This window comes from Panthera leo, chromosome B4, assembly GCF_018350215.1.
Source record: "Panthera leo isolate Ple1 chromosome B4, P.leo_Ple1_pat1.1, whole genome shotgun sequence".
Taxonomy (NCBI): domain Eukaryota; kingdom Metazoa; phylum Chordata; class Mammalia; order Carnivora; family Felidae; genus Panthera; species Panthera leo.
This window is the reverse complement of record NC_056685.1, coordinates 47,686,131-47,710,602: the sequence shown is the minus strand read 5'-3', so window position 1 is coordinate 47,710,602 and position 24,472 is coordinate 47,686,131. Positions and strand designations below refer to the sequence as shown.

The 24,472-nt window shown below is 34.9% G+C and overlaps 2 protein-coding genes across 6 annotated transcripts in view; one reads left to right on the top strand and one right to left on the bottom strand.

Annotated features, from left to right (window-relative positions):
- Nucleotides 1–888, top strand: part of PLBD1 (phospholipase B domain containing 1) — a 52,750-nt gene extending 51,862 nt beyond the window's left edge. The window contains exon 11 of the mRNA XM_042945864.1: nucleotides 582–888. Coding sequence (XP_042801798.1) covers nucleotides 582–764 — 183 coding nt within the window. The 3' untranslated portion in view covers nucleotides 765–888. The remainder of the gene's footprint in view (nucleotides 1–581) is intronic.
- A 693-nt stretch (nucleotides 889–1,581) lies between these two features.
- The window catches only part of LOC122224275 (activating transcription factor 7 interacting protein), a 121,288-nt gene continuing 98,397 nt past the window's right edge, over nucleotides 1,582–24,472 (bottom strand). For all 5 annotated transcript variants that reach the window (XM_042945860.1, XM_042945858.1, XM_042945863.1 and 2 more), the window contains 6 exons: nucleotides 21,545–21,609; nucleotides 19,784–19,862; nucleotides 17,593–17,748; nucleotides 15,767–15,949; nucleotides 10,138–10,250; nucleotides 1,582–6,255 (listed from right to left, as the gene is read on the bottom strand). In XM_042945860.1, the coding sequence (XP_042801794.1) occupies nucleotides 5,836–6,255; nucleotides 10,138–10,250; nucleotides 15,767–15,949; nucleotides 17,593–17,748; nucleotides 19,784–19,862; nucleotides 21,545–21,609 (1,016 nt within the window). In that variant the 3' untranslated portion in view covers nucleotides 1,582–5,835. The remainder of the gene's footprint in view (nucleotides 6,256–10,137; nucleotides 10,251–15,766; nucleotides 15,950–17,592; nucleotides 17,749–19,783; nucleotides 19,863–21,544; nucleotides 21,610–24,472) is intronic.

The window sequence follows — 24,472 nt, the reverse complement described above, 5'->3', positions numbered from 1 at the left end:
GCCATTTTGAATACGTGGAAAATCAGAAGTTAGGAGACATGTTCTTCCTTTTTCTCTAAGGTTAAGATCTGGTGCTATCCAATGTTTAGGTGCTTTTGAGAACCACAGACCTCCTATTTTAATAGAGTTCCTTCTACTTTAAAACTCGTTACTGCCCTAATAACAACTTTTATTGAAGCCTACATTCTGCTTCATATAAACTGCTCCCTAACTCCTTCTGACAACCCCTCCAAGAAGTTGGGTTATTACCCTTTTGCAAATGAGAAAACTGAGCGAAATAGTGGTTATTTTAAAATAAGTTTTGGAGCTAGAATTCTGAATATGAGCACTTTGACTCCAGACCTCACACTTTTGGCTACGTTAACCTAATGCACTTCTGCTCAATTCACATTGGAACGCCAAATGGTTATGGAAGAGCATATTGCGGGAGCTTGCAAGATTTTGTTTTAAAAGGGGGGCTAATATTGTGACTTTGGAAAAAAAAGGACAAAAACAAAAAAAAAAGGGAAAAAAAACGGGGATTTAGTGAATTTTTTTCCAAATGTTTTTTTCTAAAATGTCCCTCTCCTTTCCCTTTCCAGGTGGCCGATATCTACCTAGCATCAGCATACACAGCCCATGCCATTAGTGGTCCCACAGTACAAGATGGCCTCCCTGTTTTTCACTGGAACCGTTTCAACAAAACTCTCCACCAGGGCATGCCAGAGACCTACAACTTTGATTTTATTATCATGAAACCAATTTTGAAACAGGACATAAAATGAAGGAGGGATTTGAGGGAACAGAAGGGAATAGAAGGTCGCAAATAAGATTCCAAAGGCACTATTTTAGCTATGTTTTTTCCATTCAGAATTAATCTTAATAAAATATATTAAATTCAGTCTGTCACTTTTATTTTCTACTATTGATTTTGTAGGTTTTGACAACAAACATTCACTATAGGGTGACAGAGTGTAGAGGAAATATTCTAGAAGATAACTAACTGGCTTCAGCATACAAGTTTATATACAGGACGGTATGGCAGAAACTGCTCAGCCAGATCCATATTCTCCTTTTATGCCTGGCCACACAGAACACATCACCCAGGTTCCCCTAGATAGTTGTGCCGTGTGACAGGGTTCTTGCCAAAGGAGTCCAAAATTAGTGTCACTTCTGGGCTCGGCCCCTAAAAACCTGTACTCTTCCATGCTCTTTCTCCTTCCCCTGGCTGGATATACTTAAGGGCAAAGCCCTAGGGGATGGTGGAACTGCGTTTTCAAAGGAACCTCTAATGGAAATGCAGTTAGTGATTTTTCTGATCATTAATAAGCACCAGCTGATTCTTCATGGTGCAGACTAGGCACACAATATGACCTTAATGTTGTCTCCCACTAGTTAAAAGCAGCATATCTAATCTGGGAGCAAAACTGTATAGAGCAATTTTTCTTTCAAAGCTAGAGAACTGTATGCGGTTTGAGTGATGAAATATTGCCAAGTAGGTTAAATAAACAATATTACACAGTATAATGGGTGATTCTTAATAAGGTGAGAACTTCCAAAAGCAACACAAGGGCTGAGAATAATTACAATGAATCAGAATACTCAGAATGTTAAAAACCCAGTAGTTTATTTCAAAGTATAAATGTCAGGCTTGCTGGACAAAATCCCACTACAGTTAACACTTATACAGACACCACTCTACTGTACATTTAAAAAAGAAAAAAAAACCCACAAAAACCTTCAAAACCTAATAAAAATAGGGCAACTTGCTATAGCCCAGTTTATATTAGACATTAGGAAGGTCTTAAACATTGTCTTACTATTTACACTTTCACCTGCAATAAAGAAAAATCAGGATGCAAGTTTCCTACAAAAGATCTACTTTTATATTTAATTTTGAAATGGCTGAGAAAATAATAAAGCCAGGATCCCCAAAAGGTGTTTGATTGCCCAGTTACCTTATGTACAAAAACTAAAAAAAAAAACCAAAAACCAAAAACAAAACAAAACAAAAACAAACCCCCCCCCTCAGCATTTAAACATAAATGATGGGTACTTAGCTGACTCTACAAATTAAAAAAAAAAAAAAAAAAAAAAAAAAAAACTTACGTAACATGATAAAACTATTTGAAGATGAGAAGACAAAACGTGTGTTTTATCATCCTTTCCTCCCCATTGGCTGGCTCAAGGGGAATATGTTTTAGGAATTAGATCTATGTCTGTCACACTAACAAAACACCTGTTCTTTTTGTTTGTCCAAAAATTTTAAAAAGTGGGAGAGGGGCATCACCCACCCAGTAAATAGTAAGGAAGGCAAAATCATACATTGCTTTTAGAGAGACTTATTTCCAACAATCCAAATTTGGGGCATGGTTTTTTCTGGAAATTAGAATAAAATAGGCCAATGACTGGTCAATGATGGAATTAAAATAACAAATAACTCATATGATACTGAAACAGCCCAAGAAGGAAAGTTGGGGAGAACACTTGGAAGGTCTTTTCAGTACTCTACTGTGCTAAAATCACAGTGTATCAAATATCAAAGTAAGATAAGATACCACAGGCATTATTTTGTTAATTTTGTACAGTACTGGAAAATTCGTGGAACAAGATAAGTGCATATCATGCAATATTAACATTCACCTGGCTGCATAAATGATAATTTGGAAAATGTAAGCAAAAGAGCAAACAACAAAAACTAAGTTAACACTTTCCCAATACAGTAAGAGAACTGTATAGTGCAGCCCATCTAAGGAATTTGCAGACAGATGTACCAAAGATTCTAAGCTCCTTGCTTTAGGTCACGTTTTTCATTTAAACCTTTTATTTATTATCCAACAATCGGGGTAGGGTGAGTGGGGAACACTCTCTGTGAGGCAAATGACATCCCAATAAATACTTTTCAAGGAAGAAAGCTGTATGTCCTCACTTCTCTCATAAACGTCTACTGTGTTAAACAGTATTCTGCATATTTTAAAGTGAGTCCAAAGAAACAGGGATATAGTTACCTCATAAAGTTAACAGCTAACAACAGATGTTGTCTTTGTAATTTATAAATTTACTGGCAAGAACATAATTTTTAAATGAGGCTTACACTTAAAACAGGGTGAAAGTTACTCTGACAAAGTGCAAAACAGAGAGTAACAAACATCATTTACTTTTTAAAAGCCATATGAACACCCTACATTTCAGGTCAATATATCAGAAGTTTTCAGAATTTCCAATAAGGCAGCACTTGGACAAGTATTGTCCAGCTACAAATGCAGCAAACTTGCATTCCCAAAATGGGATAATCAAACTCATCTGTAATACTTGTGAAAAGGTACCATGAAATAAAAAAGGTACCATGGAGTGTGAATTGCTACAATATGGTCTGTAATCAGTAGCTATTTCTAGTTGAGTCTTCCATTCTTTCTCCCAAAAGAAATGAACCAAACAGAAAGTCAGCTCATCAACATTAAAACCTGCCCAAAATAAAAGCCAACAGTTCTAAGCCTAGCATTTTTCAGTAAATTCAATATAGATGTTGCCTATAAATCCCATGGCAGGCTAATCTGAGGAAAGCATCTCATAATAAACGCTTTCCTCAAATAATTACAGTCTCTCTTTGTAGCTTCCTTCCTTCCACCTTCTGGAATAAAAAGTTTGATTTTGCTATAGTAAATATATTTTTAGGGTTACTATTTGGTAATTTATTATTTCTTCCTTTGACAGAAAACACACAATATAGGCTAAAATACTTTCATTCTACTGGGCTTTTTTGCCTGATTACATAATGCTATGAAAGCTTTAAAAAAAAAAAAAAAGATTAGTGAATATAAATAAAAACATTCACCAAGGGAAGCTTTTCTAGGCTAGGGCAAATTGTCATCACATGACCATAAACCGGCCAATAAAGAACAATTTTGAACACGGGCCTTCCATTCTGCAGACAGGAATGATCTTGATCACATAATCAACAATGCAACCATTGCAGGTAAAAACATATATACATGCAGATATAGATAGGTGTTCATACACATCTAGAAGGTCATCAAATTCTCCCTTTCAGAATTTTGATTGGCATGACACTGGCAACTTCTTTACCACCATCAGTCCTAGAATGAGTAACATCTACATGCTTGGCAAATCTGATTGATAAAAACTTTAATTCTCATTGTGGTCTCATTTTCTGAAAGTGAAAGGAAGGTTTTGGAACATTTACAATTTTGGCAATCTGTAGACTTTCTTCAGCATCAAACTTCACACCTAATGTGACAGTACACTGACCGGTGAAAGTCTCTAATGAGAGTTTTACAACTAGAATGCTTCTCATTACAAGCCATCAAAGTTGCAAACAAAGCAGCATTCACAGAAGGAATAGCTCCCTCCTATAATTCCAGGGAAAACTAAAGATGAATTTATTTTGAGAAGGTAGGAATTTAAATAAGGTAAAGGAAGATGACTTGAAAAACTATTTCACAAACTCCATGAATTCCTTTCACACTATTCCCAATCATTCTCTCTCATCCCCAAACTTACCCCATTTCTCCTGCCCTAAACTATCTACCCTCGAACACCTACCTGAAACCAGGAGAGCTGGCACTCATACTGAAAGTCCAGGACCTAAAATGAATTTGATTAACTTTGAACAGGAACAGAGACACACAGAAAGTTATACCTAACTGTTAAATAAAATAACCCCAAATCCTATCTAAAGCTGACAGAGGGTAAATCAGACAAAACTTGGCACCATCAAAATAAAGTTAAAAGGTTAAAACAGAAAGAATGATATGACAATAAGGAAATAAAGCTTTCCCTTTGATATTTTAGTTCACTGTACTTTGTGAATTTTATTCTTTACTACATTTGAAAGAATACTATGCTTTGAGTGATAAAGAGAACTAACACTGCTTTTATAATCTCTAACACAGTATGCAACATAAATCCTAAAATATGTTTGAAAAACAATTTTCTTACATAATGTGGTCTTTCTTGGTCCATTTTACACAGTTAATTTAAATAGTGACCAAAGATAAAAGCACTTACATTATTAGAAGAAAAGAGCAAGTCAAATTTGGAGAGTTAAATGTAGTGATGCCACTGATAACAATATACCTAAAAGGATTGGTTTAAAAGTGACTTGAGAGGAGGTGTGCTATATTTAGTGGAGATGAAGGAGAAATGAAGGGCAAAAGCCTGAAAGAGAAGATCAACAATGGACAAATGGTCATGTTTATTTTTGTAGTTAATCTCTAAGGCACAAAATAAATGTAAGAGCCAGATTAGGAAAGAGAGGGGCCACTGCAGATCTTTTTTACCTAATGAACAACCAACAAAAGAAAAAAGACAGATCCTTTCCTGTGTTCAAATGAACCTATTTTAAACTATTTCACCATTTTTCTTTTTCTTTCTTTCTTTGGGTTTTGTTCAGATTCAGTTAAAATCATTTAACCATGAACTACAGATCCCTTAGAAGTAGAATCGTGCCAGTTACATACCATACTTCTGATCCCTCGATCTACTTACTTAATACCTGAAGAGAGGTAAAATTGAGAATGGAAATAGGAGGTTCCACCGCAGTAAACATATAAATAGGGAAAAACACACATAAACACCCACACATATTCCCCAGCCTTAAAACTAAAGCAAGGTGCACATTTACATTTCAGAACCTTGAAGCTTCAATTGTCCAGGAGAAGATTCTTGCTTTATGGGCTGTTTATTTTACTTCTGATTATAAACAAATGTAGTGTATATACACAGCTGTCCAAGAAATCTTGCACAATGTGGATTTTACAATGGATATCATGCACAAGATTAAAACAAGACCAAAAAGTGGAAGTCAGAAAGAGGAAGAGATAGAGGCTCCAAGGTTTAACTGCTCTGGGAAGAAGAGATCACATCTGTTGACTGAGGATCACAGAAAGGTCCAAAACGTCCATAAATATCCTTGGCTCGTACTGCAAAATAGTATTTGCTGCCAGATACAAACTGGGTGAGAGTGCATGCCATGGGCAAGGGAAGTGCCTTTACTTCTCCAATCTTTTTCCATTGTGAGGGCACAGTGGCACTGGGTTCCTCATGGTAAGCATAGAGATGATAGCTGTCCACAGTGGCACAGCTTCGATCTACCTCCAGGACACTCCATGACAGTACAATGCCGTTTTGACTCTGAACTCGTGCTAACTTCAAGTGTGGCTTCTGAGGCAGAGATGTGCTGGTAGCTTCTGGGGGCAGACGCTGTGGCTGTGGGGCTTCTGGTAAGGGTGCTGGGTGCACAGGGCGGGGGGGCTCCTAACAAAAAAAGAGTCATGTTGACTTAATAATGATTACAGAAAGGACTATTTCTGAATGCTACAACTAAAACATCTTAGAGGTCATTTAGAGAAATATCATTTTATATCAAGAATACCAAGAAATACCATATACTATGGCACATATGGCTAGTCCTATTTGGTGATTTGTAACCAATCATGCCATAAACAATGGTGCTGAGGTTACTCCTGTATACTTTCTACATCTAAAAAATTGCGCTTTCCTCAGGAAATAAAAGCCTTTGCTAATGGAACATCATTTTGATAGAAGCTAAAATAATCATCTATCTTGAACAAAATAATTTATGTTTACCTATGTTACAGATTCTTATTTTAGAATAATATAACATTTTAAAATATCACGTGTTATGATACAGTCTATAGTAAATAATTTGAGTATTTAACTCTACTTTTATTTTTAGGCCATTTTTCTATCTAAAGACAGTAGCATACCATGAATAAGCACATTTAATGCTGAATGTATATTATGTTCTTGGTCAGTCTGCACAAAAATGGTCACATTTAAAGTGCACTAAGAACGGTAAGATTTAGAAATGCAGGAAGAGCCATGTTCTTTTCTGCCAATAGGTAAAGCATGAATAAGGGATAGGAAAGTAAAGGGATTTAGGGGCAAAAACAAACATTAACTTTTACTTAGAAATAGGGTGTATGAATAAAAAAGATAAATTTGAAAAGGTAGCTGTTAAGGCCATATGAAAAAGCGTGAATATTAAGTGGACCAATTCAAATTGACTTGTTTAACACTGGACATTGTTATCATTATACCTAGATTTTAATAAAGATTACAATGATGATAATTTTTTCAAAAAAGATTCAAGTATAAACCAGGAAACAGGGATACGAGTGATCTTTTTTTTCCCAAGTGAAACATATCACTGCTCACTGACTTTAGGCTGAAAGTCTGAAACAAAGATTTCCTTAACTGAAATTCATTTCACAAGAACTGTGTTTTAATACGCATTTCATAAAATGGATAATTTATATACACTAAATAGTGAATTCTGTGAAGGTCTGATATCTTTTTAATCTCTATCCCTTGTCAAAGCTTAGTAGCAGTAATGTGCACATAGTAAGAACTCAAAAAGGATAATTTCAAGGAATACAAATCTGCTTAAATTCATATGCCTGGTGGAAAACATTCATATACACATCTGGAAGAGGATACAATTCACAGTTAAAAAGTTAAAATAAACATAAAGTCAGAAGGGAAAAGAATAAAATTTAAATAAAACACTGAAAGTTGGAGAAGTAGGGGTGATTTGAATACTGGCCATGTTGCTATATTTTCTCTTTCAAATTGTCTTTTTTCCTCAAATAATTTAATCACATAAGTAAATAACACTAAATAAACATATAATCAGCAAGATCTAAGAGAAGATGGCTGAAGCCATGAATCTAACTGAAGGTGGTAGAGGAATTTGACGAGTCTGACAACAGCTTTAATAGCTGTTATATACCTTCTAATTCTTAAAATTCTAAGACTCTGAATCTGCTCATATCTTAAAACTTAATATTAAGTCAACTGAGTTTTGTCTTTTCATTCTTGCCACTGCAATGGAGATTTTTATTCAAGTTTTACAAATGAAATGATACGATAGGGATTTGCTTCAAAATAATCCAGTATATATTTGGGTTGCTGGAATAAATGGGTGAATACAGATGAAAAAGATTAGCCATACGCTGACAAGTGTTAAGATGAGTGATGTGTAAGTGGGAATCACTATAGTATACTATTTTTATATATATTTGAAATTCTTATTTAAAACCATCTTCTAAATTAATTAAAATAAAAGAATGTTCCTCCTGTAAGATACAGTTTATTCTACTAAGACAATACACATGGGCTCCTGTTTTTGTGGGTTTTTTTAGTGTTTTTTTTTTTTTTTTTTCTTCTTGAGACAGAGAGAGAGGGGCAGAGAGAGAGGGAGACACAGAATCCGAAGCAGGCTCCAGGGTCCGAGCTGTCATCACAGAGCCTGACGCAGGACTCAAACTCACTACCCGTAAGATCATGACCTGAGCCAAAGTTGGACACTCAACCGACTGAGCCACCCAGGCACCCCATGGGCTCCTGGTTTTTAAAAAATGTTCTTGACCAAAAAAAAAAAAAAAAAAAAAGCTCTTGATGGGTCATCAAATTTGCAAACTATAAGGTATTAGAGATATTTACTATATAGTTTTTGAAGAAATATGGAATGAAAGAAGTTATTTGTAGCTGCAAACAACAGTAATGGTATATTCACCACATATCCTAACAGGGCCAGATTTGAAACACTGAAAACACACTGCAGGTGCTGGGATCAGACAACCTTAGTTAAAATGGCTCTGACATTAGTTTGGGTAACGACCCTGAGTAACCTAAGTAACCACTTAACATCTTTGTGACACTGTACCCTTTCCTATCAAAGGAGAATAATAATACACCTAGGGTTGTTAAATAAAATAATACATGTAAAGTGCTTGGTAGAGCTCCTGGTATACAGTTAGTGCTCTGTTAACATTAATTTTTTCATTGTAGTGGAATAGTAAAAATAACAGTTGTTAAGAGGATAGGCTCTAACGCTGGAATGCATGGGTTTTCATGAGTTATGACCTTGGGTTGGTTATTCAACATCTTTATGCATTAGCTGCCCTATCTATAATAAAGAATAAAAAAGGAGAGAAGAGTCCTAAAGGATTGCTGAGTGAGGACCAAGTATATTAACAGTGCCTGGCACAGAGGAGGTGCTCAAGAAATGCTAGCTGTTATTATGTATACTTAAAAAAGGACACTTGGATGAAAAGTGATATGAAGCCTCAATCTCCTCCCTTCTCATAAAGCCCACATGTCCATTTACATGGTATACCATACCAAATGCTGTTCTAATCATGTCACGGAAGATTGTGACATTGTTTTGGAGCCTAAATCTAAGGAGACATTTTTGATCCATGTCATCTCTTAATAAATGAATTCCCAATGTCACTGGATTAATAAAAAACAATAAAGTGATGGCAATATACCAGTTAGAACTGATATAAGGTTCTGAGGAAAAAAATGTTAGAAAAAATACTTTTTAAAATACTCTTTAAACGCTCAAAATACTCTTTTCAATTTAACCATGAGGTTTTTTTTTTTTAATTTTATTTTAATGTTTATTTACTTTTTAGAGAGAGAGAGAGAGAGAGAGAGAGAGAGAGAGAGAAGAGCACACATGGGGGGAGGGGAGAGAGAGGGAGAAACAGAATTTGAAGCAGGCTCCAGGCTCCGCACTATCAGCACAGAGTCCTGATGTGGGGCTCAAACTCAGGAACCGTAAGATCATGACCTGAGCTGAAGTCAGACGCTTAACTGACTGAGCCACCCGGGCACCCCTAACCATGAGCTTAAAATGCTCTATTTCAGGGGTGCCTGGGTGACTCAGTCGGTTCAGCATCCGACTTCGGCTCAGGTCATGATCTCGTGGTTCATGGGTTCAAGCCCTGCATCAGGCTCTGTGCTGACAGCTCAGAGCCTGGAGCCTATCTTTGGATTCTGTGTCTGTCTGTCTGTCTCTCTCTCTCTCTCTCTCTCTCCTATGCTTTCTCTCTCTCTCTCAAAAATAAATCAAAAAACATAAAAAAAATTTTTTAATGCTCTATTTCACTTCACACATACCAGCTGTGGACTCTTCTTATACACTGTACACCACCACAAGCAGAATCAATGATCCTTGATGACCAACATCCCTAAGAAAATTTGTTCATAATGGTAAGATCTATATTCTTAAATTAACTTCTGTTGCCTGAAGAATAAATGCTAACTACAATAATATTTGACAGGTCTACAGATAAAAATTTTGGAAATACGAGCATCGACACTAACAGTATGCACTTGTGGTGGTCGGTGATGCACTGTGAGCTGAGGTCCTGTTGATCCCAGGGTTAGTCCATTGTTTACAACATATGTAGTTGCTTGAGGCACTCGAACTGTGACACCTACAAAACAAAATTAAGGCTTTTATAAAACTAGAAATCTATTCTAAATCTGGTAAAACACTGATTAAACACTTGAAGCCAGCAAAGTGTTGTTTATAGAATTTGGAAGGAAAAATATTTCTAACCTAGAAACCTATACTCAACTGAAGAATTAATTGAACATGAAGAGAAAGAAATTCCCCCATATGCAAGCAACCAAAAAAATCTACTTTCTCAAGTTGTCCTTCGAAGACGTGTGCCACCAATTATGAGAGAAAATCAAGAAAGAGGAAAATGGGAGATACAGGAAACAGGAGATCTAACACAAGAGAAAAATAAATGGAATCCCTACCAAGAGGACTATGAGAAAAAATCCTAGAATAGAACACAGTCGCACATCACATGTAGAAGGCAAAGCGAGAACGGAGCAGTGTAACTCTAATGGCAGACAAATTGAAGCTGTCTTCAAAAATATCTCTGCTGTCTCATCTTTTCAACTAGGACAGAAATCTCAACTGTAAGTTATCCCTGATGTATATTAATGAGGTCCCTCACTTTCTGTCCATGCCATGCTGAACAGCTGAGGATACTCAATTCACTGAACAGAAAACTATTTTGACATATATTATGGTAACAGAAGCAGACTATTTTTTTAAGCGTTTACTTAAATTCTAGTTAGTTAATATATAGTATAATACTGGATTCGGGAATAGAATTTAGTGACTCATCACTTACAGATAACAGCCAGTGCTCATAACAACAAGTGCCCTCCTTAATACCCTTTACCTATTTAGCCCATCCTCCACCCACCTCCCCTCCAGCAATCCTTAGTTTGCTCTCTATATAGTTAAGAGTCTCTTACGGTTTGCCTCTCTCTCTTTTCTTCCCTTCCCCTATATGTAAATCATTTTGTTTCTTAAATTCCATGAGTGAAATCATATGGTAATTGTCTTTGACTTATTTCACTTAGCATGATACACTCTAGTTCCATCCATGTTGTTGCAAATGGCAAGATTCCGTTATTTTTGATGGCTGAGTAATATTCCAGTGTGTGTGTGTGTGTGTGTGTGTGTGTGTGTGTACACACGTACACCACATCTTCTTTGTCCTTTCATCAGCAGATGGACATTTGAGCTTTCTCCACTGTTTGGCTATTGTTGATAGCCAAATTGACTACTACTGATAACCAATAATATCAATATTGGTGTAGGTACCCCTTCAAATCAGTATGTTTATATCCTTTGGGTAAATATCTAGTAGTACAATTGCTGGGTTGTAGGGTAGTTCTATTTTTAACTCTTTGAGGAACCTCCATACTATTTTCCAGAGTAGACGTACCAGTCTGCATTCCCACCAACAGTGTAAGAAGGTTCCCCCTTTTCCACATCCTTATCGATATTTGTTGTTTACAGGTATGAGGTGCTATCTAATCCTGGTTTTGATGAGTGATGATGAGCATCTTTTCATGTTGTCTGTTGGCCACCTGGATTTCTTCGTGGGAAGAAGGTCTGTTCAAGCCTTCTGCCCATTTCTTACCTAGATTATTTGTTTCAGGGTGGTGAGTTTGGTAAGCTCTTATAGATTTTGGATACTAACCTTTTTTTTTTTTTTTTTTTAAAGTAGGCTTTATACCCAGTGTGGAGCCGACACAGGGCTTGATTGTACAACCCTGACATCAAGATCCGAACTGAGCTAAGAGTCGGATGTTTAACCAACTGAGCCACCCAGGCGCCCCTGGATACTAACCCTTATCAGATATGTCATTTGCAAGTATATTCTATTCTGTAGGCTGCCTTTTAGTTTTGTCAATCGTTTCCTTTGCTGTGCAGAAGCTTTTTATCTTGATGAAGTCCCAATAGTTCATCTTTGCTTTTGTTTCTACTGCCTCCAGAAACGTATCTGTAAGAAGTTGCCATGGTGAGGCCAAAGAGGTTTGCTGCCTGTCTTCTCCTCTAGGATTTTGATGGCTTCCTGTCTCATACTCAGGTCTTTGATCCATTTTGAATTTATTTTTGTGTGTGGTGTAAGAAAGTGATCCAGTTTCATTCTTCTGCATGTAGCTATCCGGTTTTCTGAACACCATTTGTTGAAAAGACTGTCTTTTTTCCATTGGATAGTCTTTCCTGCTTTGTCAAGTATTAGTTGACCATATATAGTTGTGGGTCCATTTCTGGGTTTTCTATTATATTCCATTGACCAATGTGTCTGTTTTTGTGCTAGCACCACCCTGTCTTGAGGACTACAGCTTTGTGATATAGCTTGAAGTCCAGAATTGTGATGCCTTCAGTTTAGCTTTTCTTTTTCAAGACTGCTTTGGCCTTTTAGGGTCTTTTGTGATTCCATACAAATTTTACGATTGTTTGCTCTAGCTCTGTGAAAAATGCTGATGGTATTTTGATAGGGATTGCATTCAATGTGTAGAGTGCTTTGAGTAGTATAGATATTCTTCCAATCCACGAGCATGGAATGTTTTCCCATTTCTTTGTGTCCCCTTCAATTTCTTTCATAAGTGTTCTACAGTTTTCAGAGTACAGATGTTTTACCTCTTTAGTTAGGTTTATTCCTAGGTATCTTGTGGGTTTTGGTACAGTTGCAAATGGGATTGATTCCTTGATTTATCTTTCTGCTTCTTCATTATTCGTGTATAGAAATGCAACAGGTTTCCATACAGCAATTTTATATCCTGTGACTGCTGAATTCATGTAGCATTTTTTTGGTGTAGTCTTTTGGGTTTTCTACATAGAGTATCATGATGTCTGCAAATAGTGAAATTTGGACTTCTTCCTTGGCAATTTAGATGTCCTTTATTTCTTTTTGTGAGAGTGAAACCCATGTCTTGTTCCTGACCATAGAGAATAGTATTAGCTGTGGGCCTTTTGTATATGGCCTTTATGATATTGAGGTATGTTCCCTCGATCCCTGCTCTGTTGAGGGTTTTTATTAAGAATGGATGCTGTATTTTGTCAAATGCTTTTTCTGCATCTATTGACAGGATCGTGTGGTTCTTATCCTTTCTTTTCTTTTTTAAAATGTTTTATTCATTTTTGAGAGACAGAGAGACAGAGTGTGAGCAGGGGAGGGGCAGAGAAAGAAGGAGACACAGAATCTGAAGCAGGCTCCAGGCTCCGAGCTGTCAACACAGAGTCCCATGCAGGGCCCGAACTCATGAACTGGGAGATCATGACCTGAGCTGAAGTCGGATGCTTAACCGACTGAGCCACCCAGGTGCCCCTCCTTTCTTTCATTAAAGTGGTATATCACATTGATTTGCAAATATTGAACCACCCTTGCAGCTCAGGAATAAATCCCACTTGATTGTGGTGAATGATTCTTTTAATGTACTGTTGCATTCAATTTGCTAGTATCTTATTGAGAACTTTTACATCCATGTTAACCAGGGATATTGCCTATAGTTTTCTTTTTCAGTGAAGTCTTTGTCTGGTTTTGGAATCAAGGTAATAGTGGCCTTGTAGAACAAGTTTGGAAGTTTTCCTTCCATTTCTATTTTTTGGAACAGTTTGAGAAGAATAGGTATTAACTTTTCTTTAAATGTCTGGAAGAATTCCCCTGGGAAGCCATCTGGCCCAGGACTCTTGTTTGTTAGGAGACTTTTGATTAGTTATTCAACTTCTTTGCTGGTTATGGGTCTGTTCAAATTTTCGGTTTCTTCCTGTTTCAGTTTTGGTAGTTTGTGAGCTTTGTCCCTTTCTTCCAGATTGCTCAGTTTGTTGGCATATGATTTTTCATATTATCTTATAATTGTATTTCTGTGTTGTTGGTTGTGATCTCTCCTCTTTCATTCGTGATTTTATTTATTTGGGTCCTTTCTCTTTTCTTTTTGATAAGTCTGGCTAGGGGTTTAACAATTTTATTAATTCTTTCAAAGAACCAGCTCTTAGTTTTGTTGATCTGTTCTACTAAAGTTTTTTTCTTGTTATTTCTCTATAACTTATTTCTACCATAATCTTTATTAGTTCCTTTCTCCTGCTGCCTTTAGGCTTTATTTGCTGTTCCTTTTCTAGCTCCTTTAGGTATAAGGTTAGGTTGTGTATTTGAGACTTCTTGTTTCTTGAGGTGGACCTGTATTGCTATGTACTTCCCTCTTACGTCCACTTTTGCTGCATCTCAAAGGTTCTAGACTGTAGTGCTTCCATTTTCATTTGCTTCCATGCATTTTTTTTCTTCTTTAATTTCCTGTTTATCCCATTCATTCTTTAGTAGTGTGTTCTTTAACCTCTATGTATTTGTGGTGTTTCCAAATTTTTTCTTGTGGTCGACTTCAAGTTTCATAGCATTGTAGTCTGAAAATATGCATAGTGTGATCTAAGACATTAGTTGAGTCATTAGCTGAGGCCTGATTTGTGACCCAGTATGTGATCTATTCTGGAGAACGTTCCATGAGCACTCAAAAAGAATGTGCATTCTGTTGCTTTAGGATGAACTGTTCTGAATATATCTGTTAGAAAATTTAGTTGCCTACTGCCTGGACCACATTCCTGCCATATACTCAGTTCCTGGCCTATCCTATAGTTCTGCCTGGCACCCTGACTATGGTGAGCGCAGTTTCCCAGAACTCATTCATGACCGTACTGATTTCCCAGAAAAAAACTCTTGTAAGCTGGAGAAAACTGAAGCCAAACTGTGAACCAGAAACTCTGCTTAGTTTATTTTCTCCTGGAAATCATCACATAATAATGACAGTTTCTTTAAAAAGCATTTAAAAATGCCCGTGTTATTAAATTTTATAAAGCTGCTTTTTTGGGAAGCCTGGGTGGTTCAGTCAGTTGAGCGTCCAACTTTGGCTCAGGTCATGACCTCATGGTTCATGAGTTTGAGTCCTGCATCTGGCTCGCTGCTGTTAGCACAGAGCCTGCTTTGGATCCTCTGCAGCCCCCTCTCTCTGCACCTTCCCTGCTCATACTCTCTCTCTCTCTCTGAAAAATAAAATAAAAGCATTAAAAAAATAATAATAAACTTTATATATGCTTTGTATATAAACCTCTATATGCACAATATATTTTACTACCAAATATAATATATATATAAAGTATGTATCTGTATGTATATATGTATATAAACACATGTGTTGTGTGTGTGTGCATGTGCACGCAAACAATAGATTTCCTTTAACATTTTCTGATCTTTTACTTCTCAGCCCACCTTCCATATCTTTAAGACTCTCTCATTGGAAGCTATTCTTTACCACTATTTCCATTATCTGGGCCAAGCCACAATTGATCATTCCCACTTTAATTAGGCAATGTATCTCTTAACAGAGTACAGACCAGTATCAAACAGAATATTTTGAGAGTATAAACCATAAATACAGTTAAATTGAAGACAACACCTGGAACACAAATCATATAATATACATGTCCAATTTTTCTGGTTAAGTCTCCAAAGGGAAGAAAAACTTAATATTAGTTTTGTTATGATATTATAAGCATTTTTTCTCAAATCTAATGTTAATACAAGCCAACTAAATGCTAAAGAACTACATATAACTTGGGGCCCTACACAAGAAAAGAGTCTCTTACTGTTTTGGGGATTGACCTGCCGAACAGCAGGAGCCTGCATAACAGTTCCTCGCAGGGGAGCCTGAGCTGGTGGTGCTGGGAGGGTTGTATAAACCACTTGGTGGTTTGCAGGCGCTCTCGGCACAGGGAGTCTTGTGGTCACCTGAGTTACTGGACGATGTGTTACATTCACGGTGGTTGGAGCTAATGAAAAGCAGAGAAAACATATCAAAATGCAGTTAAGTTCTATGTTAACTAAACAGTATTAATTGTAATGAATGCTGTACAAAATCTAATTAACTATAATAAAGACAGAAATACAGATAACAGTCTCTTTTTGTAATCTTGAAACATAAAAGTAGTAAAGCCAACCAAAATTAAGAACACTATTATTATAGTCCAAGCTTCAGAAGAAAAGGCTGCCTCAACCATGCCCAATGCCTTTCCCACTCTTGTTTGACTAGGTAATAAGCACGTGAAGATAAAGACTTAAGAGCATGATCTTAAGGGAGTGACTTAAAACAGCAAATTTTCACTCCTTAATGTTTAATTATTCCTAGTAGAGTGGGATTTGGGCCCCTTTAGGCTTTCTACTAATGGCATAAACCCAAGAGTAACTGTATACTCACAGTTCATGAAACTGGCTAGCTATTGTTACTGACATTTTCTTTAGGTGAACTGAGCCATCTCTTATTCAAAACAATAAAACATCAATTAAAATACAGAATTCTTCCTTCTCTACTCCAGCATTCCTCCTAATCTATGTTCCAAAGAACATTCATACCTTGAGTGATATTAACATATATCTATCAAAAAAGTCCTAAATGTTCACCAACAGCATGGAACTATAATAATTACTTTAGGAGTTAACATTTTCTTGTTATTAACTCTCTGAATTACTATCACATTTTACAAATGATCACACATTAACTATACAATAAAAATAATAAATCTACTTTTATATGGAAAAATGCATTCTATAATAAAATAAATTTGTAGGTAAACAGTGGATATGACAAAGATAAAAAGGTTTTCTTTACTAATGGCTTACTTACTAAAGTCTTTAGTCTTTACACATCTGAACTTTCAATGTGAGCTTTTAGAAAGGGGAAGAAAGTATACAAGGAGGAATGCTTATCTCTTCATCTCTTTATTACCCATTTTATTTTCTATACTACATATGATTTGTTTGCATAATTGAGATTTCTTCTAAGTTATCTAAATTCATGACTTACACTTTGATTTCAGTAGATAAAATTCCATGTGAACTCAATGTTTTCCTTAACAAGAAAAGTCCTTATTTAAGTATTTTGCAGATAAATCTTTAATGATGGAACATTTTATTAAAAAAGGCAAACTGTCTTGATTGGCTTTCAAACAGTTTAGGAGATCTAGGGTACATCTTGAAAATGTCAGATTTATAACTTCTGGAAAGGCAGTCAGTAAAATATTAGTATGTATCTCCCAACGATAGTGTTAGGCCAGTTAAAACTAGTTCAAGTTAAGAATCATTTAAAATTTCTTATTTCATCAGTCACTTATTACTTCAAGAACCAGAACAAATCATTACACCCATCCCTTCCAGAGAAACTATATTCATTTCTGCTGCTTACAGTGGCAGATGACAAAGACATATACATTTTTCTTCTTTATAACCACTCCGTATCAGTGCCATTACTTAAGATGGTCAGCAAAACTAAGTTATACTCCATTCAAAAAGATGCACTGTCTTCAAAATAACAGAAAATTATCCTTAATCTCCTGTCTATTCTTTCCACTTAATTTCATAGTCATATTTCACTGGAGGCAAAACTAAAAGCTTCAACTCAATGATTCAGCAAGTCTACCTGTAGGTAGTAAATGTATGGTTGTCTGTGATGGTCCACTTGTTGGCACCCCAGATGGTTGAAGAGGTGGTGCTGGCTGGATGGGTTGCAATGGTCGAGACACAGGCTGAGAAGAACCCACGGTTGACACAGGGGTATGATTTGGCTTTTTCGGGTCTATTAATTAAAAGTGAGACATTGTGATTACTGATAGAAAAAAAAAATCAGAAATACAGGTTCTTCTCGTATTTGTGAATTTTGTGTTTGCTTGCCCCTCAGTTACAATTACCACTAAGAAGACAATTTATTTCCAATTTAATTATGTGTATATTTGCTAGGCTGAAACACCACATCACAACCTTAAATAATTCACTGTTGGTTCTATCACATCTTCTAATTCACATTTACAGAGATACAATCTTACATTTTTTTATGAATGAATACTATTTTTTAACTCAATACAATATCATGTCAATCAGAGTAATTTCATTTCCTAATTCATATATATCTATGTATCTATTGTCAAGGACAATCTCCTAAACAAATACCTATAAATCAATGAGCTTTTCACCAGCAATCTTGAACTCCAATTACTGTTGTTTAGGTTCTTTTGTTTGATAATACAGATGGTTGCTTATTTACACTACCCAGTCTTTAAAATAAGATACACATAGTGTCTAATCTCAAAAAAAGTCTTATATAGCCTATGGAATAAATGTTTGCATCTCAGAACAAGCCTTAAATACTAGGTAACCACTATATGGCATAATGTAAAGAGTATAACCAAAAGCCCTCTATCCAAAATGATCCCCATTGATTTCTGTCCTAAGGAATTCTGCACTAAAATGTAAACAAAATTTAAGGCTGTAGCTATGTTAATTGGGTCCTGATGGAGGGAGGACAGTACAATGGAAAAATTTAAGGTGCAAAGCTGAGGCCATAGGAAAAGACCCCATGAGGCAGGGATGCTAGAAAGGGAGCAGTCAGAGCACTGAAAACTTTTAGAATCAGCCCTGACTGTGTCCTCTAAAAAATAACAAGTATTTATTTTGTCCTCTAGGGATTCATTATATTTAGACTTGTCTATAAAAATAAAAAAAAGAAAAATCAATGCAAATAATTTGAAACCTTTTATGTAAAAAATAATCATAGTGGTATGAATTCAATTCTGACAAATGATGGCATAAATCTTCCAATTTTACATCAGTTATACAAAAAAATTGACTTCCTATCACATAATCAGCTTGTTTTCCTAAAACCAATGAATCTTATTCCCTAAAATATTTAAACTTTAGGTGATTTTTAAATTTAATGTCTTTAACATAACAATTAGCCAACTACCTTATCTTAGTTTTTCCATATGCATTATATAATTATCACCACACAGTTTCACAGATATGTCTGTGAATAGTTGTGCAAGTAAGTTTGAGAAATACTTTATATCTTGAATTTCTCTTGGAAAAATTATAGATTAGCATAGAAAAGCTCAGAGAAGTCTGTATAAAAGGAAAAAAAACCATACAATTTTGTTTCATTCAGCATTTCTCTAAGTATATTTAATTACTGAACTTTTTATTCAGATTACCTATTAACATTGAAGAAGAATAACTAAGAATATTGGTTGTAATTTCTAAATACTGTAACTCAAAATAATATTGAAGAATTTGGTGTGCAGGTTTTTAACATCACCTTCATTTTTGTTTATATAATACTAAATAAAGAAAATTAATTCAAATAACCAAAATTAAATGTATACACACGTGATAGTACCTACATTAAAGGGCACCTGAATGTGCATGTGTGCACACACATACATATGCAGAAAGAACACTTAATTTAGAGTCAGAGGACATGGGTTTGATCCCCAGCTCCCTAATTGACTCTGACTTGTTCTCTTTGAATCTACTCTCAACTATAAAATAGGCATTATACGGTTACTGCAAAGATCAAGTGAAATAAGATATAAAAAGAGGAGTGTTCTAGAAGTTAAACAGTCTCTTAACTGCTCTGTTTTTCTCTATGCTTTGTTCATATTCATCAAGATTAGATTTCAATTTTTAAATTCTAATATAAAAAACTCTCTTTCTAACATAGATACAAATGTATCAAGCATAATGCTGTAGATATCTGTCTTCACTGATTATCATACTGAATTAAGAGAAAAAAATGCTACAAAGCATTCCTTGGTACTGGTACCATTACTTGTAAGTACCTTGTGAAGCTCCACTCTCTTCATCATCCATTGTGAGATCAATGACACCACCTGAATCACTGCCTGTGGCTTTTCCACTCTGAAAAACAAAATTTCTGTATTTTGCAAAGGAAACTCTAGCAGACATAGAATAAAACTTAAATACTAAGGGGCAACAAGAATAAATGAGTAGCCTGGTTCAATCTGGACCCCCCCCTAAAAGGCACTACCTGAAAAAAAAAGAGTTTGTCAGATAAATGATCCCCGATTACTCATAACATATGTCATATAAAAAATAATTGTGAAACATTCTCACAAGAAATTCTACAAGTTGTTTTTTTTTCTCTAAATCTGTCAATTGCATAGAGCTATTAAAGTGATTAGGTACTTTAACTGGTAAGTGATTAAACACAAACACTATATATTTTCCAACATTTAAAACGTTGATGAATTCTACAAACATTACATTAATATTATTTACTACACTAATATTAATACCAATATTAATTCACCAAAGTGCCAAAAGCAACTTCAAAGCTAGAATTAAGTTACACAAAATGACCTAAGTTTCTTCCCTAAAAATTTTATATGGTAGGATAAGATATGGTGTGCTATACTATTAACTAACATCCAATTTGACCAAAGTCAACCCATTGTCCTAAATCATCAGAAACGCAATTAAAACAATTTTTTTTAACTCCACAATAGCAACAAAAAAGGAAAGTAGTACAACACAGACCTAAAGAACCAGTATCTTTGAGTCAAAAAGACCGATGGCATCTTTTAGTTCCAACACATATTAGCTATGTAAATTTATGTTAAAAGGTAATATCCTCAATTTCCAAAGTATGGATATGCGATCTGTTATGAGGACTAATCCAAATATGCATAGAAAGAGCTTAACACTAGGCATAACACGTGCTGTGTAATAAATGCTAATCATAATTACTTTATACCATACTGAGATCAGCTCCAAATGATTAAGGTTTTTAAAAACTGCAAAACTCAGACTTCACAAAATTAAAGGAAACAATGCCTTGACATTAAAAACTTCAGGCCCAATCCGAAGGTAATGACGTAATTCTAAATCTTTCTATGATGATGACTTCATTGAAAATGACTTGTCAACACACACCACAATCTAAAATCCAAAACTAAAAGTTCTTAAATCCTTAAAGAATGTAACAGAATCCACTTGCTGCAGTGTATTTTATAAGGTCCACTTTTCAAAATTTTCTAAATTTTAAATTTATCAAAAATTACTAACCATGCAAAGCCCAGTAAAAAAGAACCCAACTAAAGACAAAAGACAGTCAACAGAAAATAAGTCCAAGTAGAACCAGATGTTGAATTCAGCAAAGGCTTAAAAGCAGCTTTAAAAAACAGGTTCAAAGAGGGGTTGCTGGGTGGCTCAGTTGGTTGAGCAACCAGCTCTTGATTTTGGCTCAGGTCATGATCTCAGGGTTGTGAGATCAAGCCCCACATCAAGCTCTGTGCTGAGTGTGGAGCCTGCTTGGGATTCTCTCTCCCCCTCCCTCCCTCTTCCCTCCCCCCTCTCTAAAAAAAAAAAAGTTCAAAGAAATGAAGGAAAATACAATATTAATGAATGCACAAGTAAGCGATCTCAAAAGTAGAAACTGAAATACAAAAACAAAGTCTAGGTCTGAAAAGTATGATTAACTTAGAATAATTTTCATTGTATTAAAAAATATTGATGGAAATCCATTATCCCTGAGGACTATAACTGGAATTTTACTTTGAAATAGAAGGAAAAAATCTTACCTGTGATGTGCTATCAGCTGCTTTCTTATTAACAGAAGCATCTATTGTTTTGTTTGTCTGGTTTTCTGAGGAGTCAAAAAAAAAAAAAAGCCATTTTAAAAGCACCTACAAAACGTAAAAAGGTTGGTTGTTTTATATGCAACAATTCATGTAACTTTCTCCAATTATTTTTTTTCTGTCATCATGTCATATATGCAAATGAACTCTCTTATAGACCACTGCTACAGTAACTTTCAAAAGAGCAAATTTACAATAGAGAAAAAAATTTCACATACCCATTGCCCAGAATATTTAATTCTATCCTAGGGAATATCTTTGGAAATAATTTAGGATATGTATAACTTAAACGTCCTCACATAAGTAAATGGTTAAATAAAATACAATTTTTCCATACTATATACCTTTGGAGAAAATGATTTAATGACATGGCAAAAAGCATAATAAATTCATTAGCAAAATCATTACACGAGGATTCTGAGAAAATTTACATGCATAATCTCAGTAGTTAAATCAGATTTTTCTTTAGTCATTTTTCAATTAACTTACATTGAGTTTGTGATACACATGCATACATACACACAAAAGTTACTTCTAGAACAGCAGAGAAAATCAATCAAGTATGGTTTTCTGACTCAACTTCTAAAGAGAAGGTATTAAACTTTATCAAATGTCTTTAGCATCTACTGAGGTAATTATTTAGCTTTTCCTCTTTGGTAATATGGTGAATTTCCAATGCTGAAAAATTCTTATCCTTGCTTTCTGTAGATAGTAATATTCTTGGTTAAAATATGGGAATTCTTTCATTTCAAATCATCAGAACACATATAAAGTAAATTATTTATGCTAAAAGGAAACAGTACTATGTATTTCATTATATATAAAATACACACACACACACACACACACACACACACACACACACACCTGTATGTCAAAAAATTTTGGATAAACATCTACCTATTAAAAGAGGGTTTTCCAGGCTACAGAAGTAAAAAGGAGGCCCTTATAATTTCTCCCTACCCTTTTTAAATTATCTTAGTTTTCTTGTAGGAAGAATATATTAATATATTCCTTACTTTTTAAAAAAAATATCTTAAAAGTACTTCATTTATAATGCATCAGCATCTGTTCTGGACTGTGAAGTCCCTGAAATATTACTTAGTAAAAAACAAATTCCATTTTACTGATCCTACATGGCAGAGTATTAATATACACTGATGACATTACAAAACATCAGTGATTTACCACCAAAGTTTTTTATATATAATGTTAGAATACATTCATTTGGGCTTAGAAGGATTTTATTCCCATAACTGTAATAATCTTCCTTAATCTAGGTTTTTAATTAATATTCTCTGTGCCTTTATTGTAGACTTTTTTGATTCTTAATGTAACAGTTTACCATTTCACTTATAATATCTACTTCAGATGACTGTAAATCTATCAATAAAACTGGTCAGGGTGAGAAATTAGAAATTGTACCTTAAAATATTTCTATCATTTGGGAAACCTCTCTATTTTACTATTCTTAAAAGATGATGTCATATTTAACCAACACTGTATTTTTACTGAAGTCATAAAAGGGTTTTTACAGAAGTGCCAATTAGTAGTATTCCTTATTAGGTGCTGGATATTTGGTGTATTAAAATGAATTGAATGCAAAACTTTTAAATCATTTTCACAACACCATCTCTCATCTGGATTACTACCACAGCTTCCTAACTGGTCTCTCTAACCCTACTTTTATCCTCGCCAAAGCATTCTTCTTATTGCAGCCAGTGTTCAGGGATGTCACACTCCTCTGCAAAAATCCTTTAATTCCTCTGCCTATCACCTTTCCCTATATTATCACATACCTTTTCCAGATCTCCCACATCCTCTCACAGGAACCTCATATCTTAACATTCATCACATTTATAGTTAATTACTTATTTAATGGCAAGGTTCCCTATTTAATTGTGAGTTTGGTGAGAATAGGAACTATTTTGTACATTTCTGTGTGCGTGCAGGATTTTAGAAGAGTTACAGGTATTCAATATTTCATGAATAAATAATATTAACTACAACTTATACCCTAAATCTCCTAGCAGTCTTTAGGATGATTTTTTTACTTTACTATAGAAACATATAGTATAGATATATATGTTCTATATACATATATATATATATATCTATATATCTATATATCTATATATATATACATATATATCTATATATATATTCTATATACATATAGAAACAGAAAATACTGACTTAATACATAAGGGGACATGAACTATAATAAAATACAAATTCATGCATTCTAGTTGGATAGCTTATGTTCTCATTAAATCAATAATACCTACATAAGACTTAAAATGTTTTAATTATAGAACTAATATATTTAGCATACTACAAATGTATTAAAGGTTGGCTTCAACCTTCATATTCAGCCAAAATTTGCCATATGGCTTCAGTTTAGGTTTTGGGAAGCCTAAATAGCTAAAGGCCTACTTTAATGTCATTGATGGCACCTCTAAAATTTTGCATGATAAAAAAAATATATCATTGCATCGGATGTCACTTTTTTTTTTTTTAATGTTTATTTATTTTTGAGACAGAGGGAGACAGACAGCAAGTGGGGGAGGGCAGAGAGAGAAGGAGACGTAGAATCTGAAGCAGGCTCCAGGCTCTGAGCTGTCGGCACAGAGCCTGATATGGCGCTTGAACCCACCAACCGTGAGATCATGACCTGAGCTGAAGTCGGACGCTTAACTGACTGAGCCACCCAGGTGTGCCACATCAGATCTCATTCTAATTAACATTATGAACAGTATGCAAAGAAAGCTTATCATTCACATTTATGGTTAATATCCAATAAGTTACTTTCAAATGTAGGTAAGCACTCTAAATAGAACTTGAAACAATGATCTCCTTAAAATAATTTAT